This window comes from Pundamilia nyererei, unplaced genomic scaffold (genome assembly GCF_000239375.1).
Source record: "Pundamilia nyererei isolate P.nyererei 1_Seehausen unplaced genomic scaffold, PunNye1.0 scaffold00129, whole genome shotgun sequence".
Classification (NCBI taxonomy): Eukaryota; Metazoa; Chordata; class Actinopteri; order Cichliformes; family Cichlidae; genus Pundamilia; species Pundamilia nyererei.
Window position 1 is genome coordinate 1,058,592 of NW_005187530.1, and position 9,219 is coordinate 1,067,810.

The 9,219-nt window shown below is 41.1% G+C and overlaps 1 protein-coding gene across 2 annotated transcripts in view; it reads right to left on the bottom strand.

Moving 5' to 3' along the window:
* The window catches only part of znf407 (zinc finger protein 407), a 157,316-nt gene that overhangs the window by 55,124 nt on the left and 92,973 nt on the right, over nt 1-9,219 (bottom strand). For both annotated transcript variants that reach the window (XM_005743245.2, XM_013913384.1), the window contains exons 7-8: nt 2,652-2,735; nt 431-551 (exon numbers count right to left, since the gene is read on the bottom strand). In XM_005743245.2, coding sequence (XP_005743302.1) covers nt 431-551; nt 2,652-2,735 — 205 coding nt within the window. The remainder of the gene's footprint in view (nt 1-430; nt 552-2,651; nt 2,736-9,219) is intronic.

Below are 9,219 nucleotides of genomic sequence, written 5' to 3' on the forward strand. Positions count from 1 at the left end.
TGTGTGTGTGTGTGTGTGTGTGTGTGTGTGTGTGTGTGTGTGTGTGTGTGTGTGTGTGTGAGGGAGAGTAAGAGTGTGTGTGTGTTGGGGAAATCTGGCTGGGCCTGTTGATGATGGCAGAGTGATGAGATGGAGCCGTGCTGTGGAGATTAGACCTGTCTGCCCTCAACGTCTCCCACCCACCCGCCACACACACACAGATATACACACAAACACTCAAAGCCACTAGCATTAACACCCCACCCTCTCCACCAACCCACCAAACTACCCCACAATGCCACCTGCTATCTCACCAACACACACACACCACACTCTTACAAACCCACCCCCCACATCCCCATCCTATCCCCACCTATCAACCCTCTGATCATCAGTGCCACGGTGGCAGCCATCAGCGCCACCAACCGTGTGGAGGTCAATGAGGCGGTACCTGTAGTCGCACCAGGGGCAGCGGTACGGTTTCTCCCCGGTGTGAACACGTTTGTGCCGTGATAGGTGGGACTGCGTGGTGGAGGCGAAGTTGCAGAGCTTACATTTGAAGGGCCTCTCTCCTGTGGGCGGAGGGATTGAAAAGATAAGAGACACAGACAAGACAGCAGTGATGAGACCGCAGTGACCCACTAATGTGAGCTAAAACAAACATGCATATATTGAGAGATAGCAGGTAGCAGGATTTATCTGACAATGGGTGTAGGTCCCTCTGGTGCTGCAAAAAAACTTTAATTAATAACTAAATATAAAATGAGGCATGTGTGTGTTAAACTCGACTATACGAAGACTGAACACACGGTTTTGTCAACTGTTGTATGAAAGCTGTAATTTTAAATCAGTTAAACATATAAGCGAAAAGCTCGGGCAGGGTTTGCGTCTGCTGAAGAAAAGCCATTTAAGGATGTAAGTGGAGAAAGTTTTCTTATATTTTTAAGTAAAAGTTGAATAACAATAAAGGCTGGGATTCAAAGAAAAGTCACTTGTATAAAAGCATACAATATAAGGTTAATGGTAAAACTATGTATAAACAAATACTTTACATTTCAACTTCTTCTGTGAGAGTTAAACACATATTTTAGATCCAGCTGAAATGTGTGTTCTGTAAGAAGTGGAAGTATCAGTTGGTTGTAGTGCTGTGTTTTCAACCAAATCAGTTCATCTCTCAGCAAGACCGGAAACTTATGTATGGATTTCAAAAAAATACAATGAGTGAGATTTTGATGGTAATCCAGATAAGGCTTTTTACTGTTTGTACTGTAATTTCCGTAACTGAAGCACGGCCATTAATCTACAGAAATAGCATATGGGCTGCACAGCCAAAAACCTGTAAAGAACTCTGAAAACACACACAGTGTGGTACAAGGATGAGGGTGGCTGGTCTGATGAGACATTTATACAACAGAGACACCTGGATGGTTATTGTTCACCTAGGGAAGAGGTAGAACCTGCATGAACTGTGCTAAGAAGGCAAGTTGACGGAGAAGTGGGACGAAACGTTGGGTCCCCTCATTTAAGTGGACGTCACTTTGTTCCACTTACCTAAACAATGCAAACATACAGCCCTCCTATTAGCAGGATACCAACCTCACTTCACAACTACAAGAGTAAAAGGATCTGCTGCTAACATCTTGGTACCTGATACCCTCAGAGGACTTGTTCAGTCCATGCTATGATTGGTCATATCTGTTCTGGCAGCACCAGTGGGACCTACACAAGACAGGTATCTTTAATGATGTGGGTTATCATGTTTGTCTGGAGTGCAAGAATAAAAAACAAACAAAACAGGTTTTTGTTTTTTTACTCGTAATTAATTTTATTTGTGGCAGTTGTGTATTTTTTATTTTTTTTTTTGTCGTGACATTTAAAGGAACTTTGTTATATCCGCTGTTTCTTTAGTACTGTTTCAGTGACATTTATATATTGAGAATAAGATTAGCCATTCAATTTCCAATTGGAAAAAAAACACAAAACACCTGAACAAAGCTGCTTGAGGAGACTTCAAACACAGAAATATTCATATTAGCACTGGTCGTTAAAAATCTGCACCTGTCAAACTGAGGACAGTCCCTTCATGTGAACCTGTATCGCCACAGATTTGGACATGTGGCTAAATCAGTGGAATTGACACGTGTCAACGTGGCAGAGGAGGACAGAAATTGGCGGTTTTAGGGGGGAAAAATGGCAGCAAAACTGAGGAGCAAACAAAATGAATAATGAAAACCTAAATGAATATTTATAACAGGATTCTTGATCCTTGGACGCCTGCCAGACAACGGCTAAGAACAGTATTTGTTTCACTATCTCAATTTCCCCCCAAAAAAACACTCGTTATTGACAGCCTATCTGAAAAATGCAATTTCCCTAAGCGACAGAATGACATGGTGAAATGATAACTGAAATTAAAAATCTCAGATTCAGTCAGCCACACTGGTACACATGCCTATCACTGACAGCAGCATGTCACACTGATGCGCCTGTGTGTGAGTGTATGTGTGCGACGTGCGACCGAGGGAGGGCAAACGGTTGCCTAAACTACACGGCTGCTCGGATCTCGGTGTCAAACACCTTCTGACATGGTGAAGGCATGAACACGTGGGAATCAGTTTGTGCGACAAGACAAGTTTCCAACATGAGTTCAGGGTGTGTGAGTCGGTGCTTACCTGTGTGTTGGCGTCTGTGTTTGGTGAGGGCATGTCTGGTGCCTCCCGCAAAACCACACAGGTCACATAAATAAGACTTTTCTCCTGCAGAGATAGAGAGTGAGAGAGAAACATAGTGCTTTAGGGATATCAGCGGTTGTGAAAAACAGAGTGGATGAGAAACCAGAATTATACGCAGGGAAAAATATTTTGCTTAATTTGCTTTTGTTTTTGCAGAAATGCTCTCATTCAAACGCAAATCACATTCAAGAGATTAAAAAATGGTTTAAAGATTAATTTCAGTCAATTAAAAATTTGAAGCTGAAGCAATTAAAGAGGTTCAGAACAAAGCCAAGGTTTACCATACCACCTTAAGTGAACATAACATGTACACAGCAAAAAAAGCACTTAAAAGCTCATCTAAATCTGTAAAAGCAGGCATCTGCTGGTAGCTATGGACCTGAGAGTATGAAACACCTGAAACACCCTATAGTATTCTGTGTGTGTATGTGTGTGTGTGTGTGTGTGTGTGGGGGGAGGATAATTAAAGATGTCTTTGAAACTGCTTATTTTTAATTTCTGAAGATGCAGAAGGACATCAAACCTTTACGATCTGTATTTAATATGTGTATTTAGTCTGTTCTGTATCATTCTTTAAGTGAATGCCCATTTTTTTTAAACTTATTTTGATATGCTAGGAATGTGAAGTCACTTAGAATGAAAAAAACAACTGGTTTTACAGCTGGTTTCGTTCACTCGAGCATGTTAATCTACACTGTTGATGAAACTGATCCAGGTTTCAGGTGTTTTCCTTCTGTCTGCCTCAAATCAAGATCAGCATAATTAATCTGTCCTTTAATTATACTTTTAATCGCTTTTAATTTTAATACTGAATTAACACGACTCAAAAAACGATCTAGCTAAACAGTAAATTTGCAGTCTCAATTATCACAGGGTGGTACTAAGTGAAGGGTTGTTGAATTTGATTTATGAAATCCCCTGAGTGGAAAAGTTTGATGCGGGAAAGAAGGAGCAATCCCACTCTCGGTGGAAATGGTAGCCGAGGAGCCACTGAGCAAAATCTGAGAGCTCGAGTTAAGACAAAGAGGAGAGAAAATGGTTCGACAGGGAAAATGTGTGAAGTGGGAGAAAGGCAGAAGGCGAGAAAAGAAGAGACAGACTGAACAGATGAGCAGAGGGTCTAGTTGGCTAACAGATGAGCCAAGCAGAAGTCACAGATCACTAGTGTATATCCATCAGAGCTCTCATAGCTAACTAATTCCTCCAATCAGATGGATCCGTGTAAATATGTCAAATGGGGGACGGGAAATTGCCAGTGTGGTTTATTGACTGTGATAAAATCTGAAAAGCACCGCTGAACATAATTACATACTTGTCAGAGCCATAAAAATTAGCTTTATTATCAATGGGATGGTTTTGTACAACTTCATTTGGGGGCGATGCCTTCCAGATGGGGAGCACAGAGAGCTTTTTTACACTCCTCTTCTCTTCTCTGCATCTGGCTCTGTCATTAACAGCATGATGGTCTTTTCTCTCTCACACTCCCTCTGTCTACCTCTCTCTCTCTTTCTCTGTGACTGCCATTGCACACAGCCAGTCACACACTCCTGCACACACACACACACACACGGCAGAAACATTTGTGATAAGATGCACTCGGGGAAATGCATGCGCGCATCTAGAGAATGGACACAGATGTGTATGCAAATCCTCACACAAATCAAACTGCATGCGGTGTGATATATGTCCATGTTGTGTACCTGCACATGTATGAAAACACTGTGGGCGCCGCGTCGCCCATTTTAGCACACACAGTACGTGCAGCTGAGCTCTCCATCACTTAAATATTCAGCTAAATGCTGATGTTGAACTCCAGCTCTCGCCACATACTGATAACACATTTGGGTGACTCTTCCAGCTGGGCCTCAGTAGTGCTCTGCTCCTCTCCTGCACAGATAGCAGCTTTCACTGAATCCGCAGAGACAAAGCAGCCTCAAGTTTCCTCTATTATACCCATTTAAAGCCACTCGACTGTGAGAAGAGTTTTAATGCAGTGCCACTTAGAGGGGAGAAAAACAGCCTTAAAAAGGTGCATTTGTTCACCAATTCATACAGGTTCACTTTTCAGTCCCTGTGTGGATGGCCTTTAAAGGAGCAATGTTTTCATATAAATGAATGTCCAGTCCGCTTTTTGTTAATGTAGCTACACAAAAAAGAAAACTCTTTGTATCAGGTGAAAAGATTCCTCGAATTTACAAACGCATTATAGAACGATAAGATCTGCAGAGCAAGCTTGCAGGACAAGCTGAATCAAAGTATCGTGGTTCTCTATAACATGGATTCATCATGAATAAACACCGTACGCAACAAGACTACTTTGCTTTGGTCTCTTTAGCATGAGTTTCAGAGTCAAAAAAGAAGGCATTAACCTTCACTTGGACTGTGCAGTGTGCTTTGATGCAAAAAAAAACAAAATCAACAAAAATTCTGTATCAAGCACCACAAACAGGACCCACACAGAACTCTTGAAACATAACCACAGCTGTAATTGTGAAACAAGGTTTTTTCTTCCCCATCTAGCATCCTACTGATTGCAGAAAACCTGGGTTTTCAAGGCCTTTGACTATAATGAATCAATAAATAAATAACACCTATATTCCACGTGTCTTTAAACTCTACATGAGTTACTAAGCATCTCGATCAGACCGTTTCTCCCCATCAGAATAACAGCGTGGGTCCCCTCCTCCGCCCTCTCCATCTCTCATTACACCCAACGCTACAAGACCCCACCACAGAAAAATCTATAGCCATCGATCCCTACGCCCAGCCGCGGTCGCCACAATTATTCTTGAGGAGGAAACGTTGGCGATAAATTACATGTGCGCTTTTCATCTGTTGTTCTGCGGGGTGGAGCACTCCCAGGACCAGGGTGGGGATGGTGAGGTGGGGTAGTAAAAAAAAAAAAAAAGTGACAGGTTGCTATCAACATTGTACATCTGACTGCTAAAAGCAACATAGACCTTTCAGCCACTTTGTAACCTTGAATTGACTGCAAGCATGCATGACTCGGGTTAACCTTTGCCTTTAATAGGTACACTAATGACTCTTATAACATAAAAAAAAATTCACCTTAAAAACATATCTGTATCCTTTACCAATTTAAACTTTGGATCTAGCCTGAATTCATTTGAGACTGTGAACTCTGACCTCATACATCAGTCCTGAAGGCCAGATATACAAAGCTGCAAACAAATACAATTCAAGTCACAGATCACGAACAGCTATGCAACTGAGTGTGCGCAAAATCCACACACTAAAATGTCCTAAAAACACAGCTCCCGCTAATACATTTGCACTCAGAGCCCTTAAACTTTTTTTGGGGGCTATTTGAAAATAGCTATCACTTCGTCTCCTTTGTTCCCATGGTACACCTCAACTCTCCGCCCTTTACTGGAATTAAATACGCCTTATTGCGAGACAATAAAAGAACTTTGAAGTCAAAATATACAACCCTTCTTTGCATGTGTGTGCGGATACATATATATGTGTGCGCCTGTGTGCGTTTTAAATAACCCCGGAGGAGTCTGCATGCAGCTATAATTGCCTCCCTCATTAGTTATGTTTTAGCAGGAGCGGATGGGAGGGCAATTAATTTTACCGCTTAATTTTTGACACGGAATCCGCTGTTGTATTGATGTGCTCGCCATTTTGGGTCTCATTTTTCAGGGAAATTAATTGACAAAGTGTGAAGATTTATCAGCATATCGCCAGATTAAGCGACAAACTGAAGCAATGAGGAAATCAATTGTGGCCCTGTCGCTGTGTCCAGACCTCCTCTATGCACTCCACCACCACCACCACAATGCCCAAGAGCCTGGGAAAAACTGGGTGGGTCGGATTCAGTCCACTTATTTATTTTTTTGAGCCGCTCATTCATCAGCCGTTACAAATGACCCTGGCGGCTGTCGACCACTAGATCCCCCATCCACGCCCTCTACCCCCCTCCCTCGGACTGGTCTGTGAGCAGAGAATGATTAACATAAATAACACACAAATCAGAGAGCAACAGTGAATCCCATTAGAGGCAGGAGAAGGAGCGCAGAGATTTTAACTTTTTTTAAGCTGTCCTTTTAGGGAGCGGGGCTCGGCATGTCACAATCAGCAACTCTATCCATGGGATCCCACTAACTTGATTTTGGTCATCTAGACGTTGCGTTTTCAGTGGGAGAAACCTCACCTGACTGTAGGTTTCCCCAACCTTATAAACAATATATTTGAATAACGGCCAAAATTAGCACCACTGACTAACAATGGTCCATGAAGTCAGTTTCAGGATCATTAATATGCAAATTTTCATGACCAATTATCAGTGGCCATGAGTAACAAGTCTTTCCCTTTTCTCGTATCCATGGGATGACTATTATCTATCAAGCAAATGTTAACGGCTGATATCTTAGAAAAGAAAGCAGTCAGATAAATGATGTACAGGAGGGAAAGGAAGAGTAAGAAGAACAAAAGGAAAAAAATATCGTAGGCGAGTTAAGTACCCATCAACTGACTCATTAGAACCATTGATGACTTTCATGCCAATCACAATTACAAGTTTGCAAGTAGTTAAAGCAAACCCTCATTAATAAGTATTTATTTCTTGTAGTCAGTAGAATGTTTTCACATTAAATCAAGGATATGAGGTTACTGAAGCTGTTGGGAAAACAGTAGGAAAGGTGAAGCTGGTGGTGCAGAGCTGGTGAGTGTGAATGTTTCTATTTTGAAGCATGTGTCTGAAAAACAAGTATTGTAAGATTTAGACTGACTCTGAGATGACCAATGAAGTTTATGTTGAAACTCCAGCCACTTCTCTCTGAGACAGACACAGTGGGCAAAGGCAGTAAACGCAGGCTGAGTGTGAGAAAAAGTTTTTCTGGGGTTAAAATTTGTCATATTTAGTGTAAACGTTGCTGTAGGCTGAGAGAACTCATCCCCCTCTCTGTCCCTAATACCTCCAGAATGCAGGGGTGTGTCTAAAGGTGGTCATTGGGTGTCCACCTCTGAAATTAAGCTTTAGTTACTAAATGTCGAGCAGATTTCAATTGTTAAAATGAAATATACATCTACTAATAAACTATGCTATATTATTATAGTTTAAGATATGCAAAGAAACAACTTTTTCCCCCATGTATCAAATGTTAAACTGAAAACTTGATCGGTCACAGATGCTCTGCTGTTCATCTTATGTCACTCTATTGTACCTTTATGTACCACTGAACATTATATTGGCACATGAAATGCTAACACTCATAAAATAGGGCATAAAATATTTTGTAGCTTCTGAAAAAAGTGGTTAAAAAAATCACCACAAAGCAATATTGAAGTCCAAAATAAGTTAAATAAAAGCAGGATTCTCATTTCAAACCAAGAAACAACAAGTGACAACTGTTGCTAGCACATTTCAACAGTTGGAGCTAGCTAGCAAATAAAGAAGTACCGTCACCTAATTTTAGTTTCTTGTATTATAAGTGTAATAAGGAAATATACAACACTAACTGTCTCACATCCAGTGAAAAATAGTAACTGTTTACACTGATTAGAGATAACTATCAACAGGTAGTCACTACTGCTGCTTTAATGAGTAATATCTAAATGAGGACTGCCGCAGAGTGACTCTTGGTGTGCTGAATTATTGAAAATCCATTTTCAAAAGAGTTCCCTGAAGTTCGGAGAGTGGTAATTCTCTGGTCCTGGTCAGTGTTTAAGAAAACATGCTATTGCTAATCCTAAACTTGTCCTGCTATGCCAAATTATATCTTTTCAGAGGAAGGTTTCAGCATTACTCAAGAATATACATGTTTTTGTCTTTGCATGCCGTTTGATTCCTCAGCCTATGCCCATCCTGCCCATAGTGTTCCAATTTGATGCTCTAAGTGTTATAAACCAATCAAACACACCTGACATAAACCTAGTCAATCAGAACTTGTAACTGTGATGACGTTCTCGATGTAGAGATGCTTTGGTTTCTCTTTCCTCGCGTTGTGACGTTTAATTTTACACTTTTACAACTAATGAGCTACGTATCATTACACTCTGCTCCAGTGCAAACACAGCAGTTAGTCATCGTCCTGCGAGCCTCTACATAACCCAGATGCATGTACTCTAACTCGCACGCCCTCCATTACTGACTGCTCTGTTCCCTGGGCAGATTAGTTCAACTTTTAAATCTCCTACTTATTTTATTAGTATTGCATCTTAGCCCTGTGAAGGAGACGATTTATAACTTTTAAACAGATCACACATATGCAGATAATATTTCAGTGTGTCAGGTTGGCTGCTGGAATGTGATTGCAATGATTGTAAAGCTGTAGCTAGCCGCCCTAACCCAGCACCAATTATAACTGGCAAAGGAGTGTCGGAGGTCACAGCAGAGCAAATTGTGTTAGCTTTTTTTGGGGCGTCGCTAATCAAGTCAGGTCTTGCTGCTGACTAAAATGAGGTTGTTTCAGGTTCAATCTTAATTCTCCTACTTTTATATTTCTTTTTTGGTCACCCGTGATCTTTCAAGTTCCTATATTCA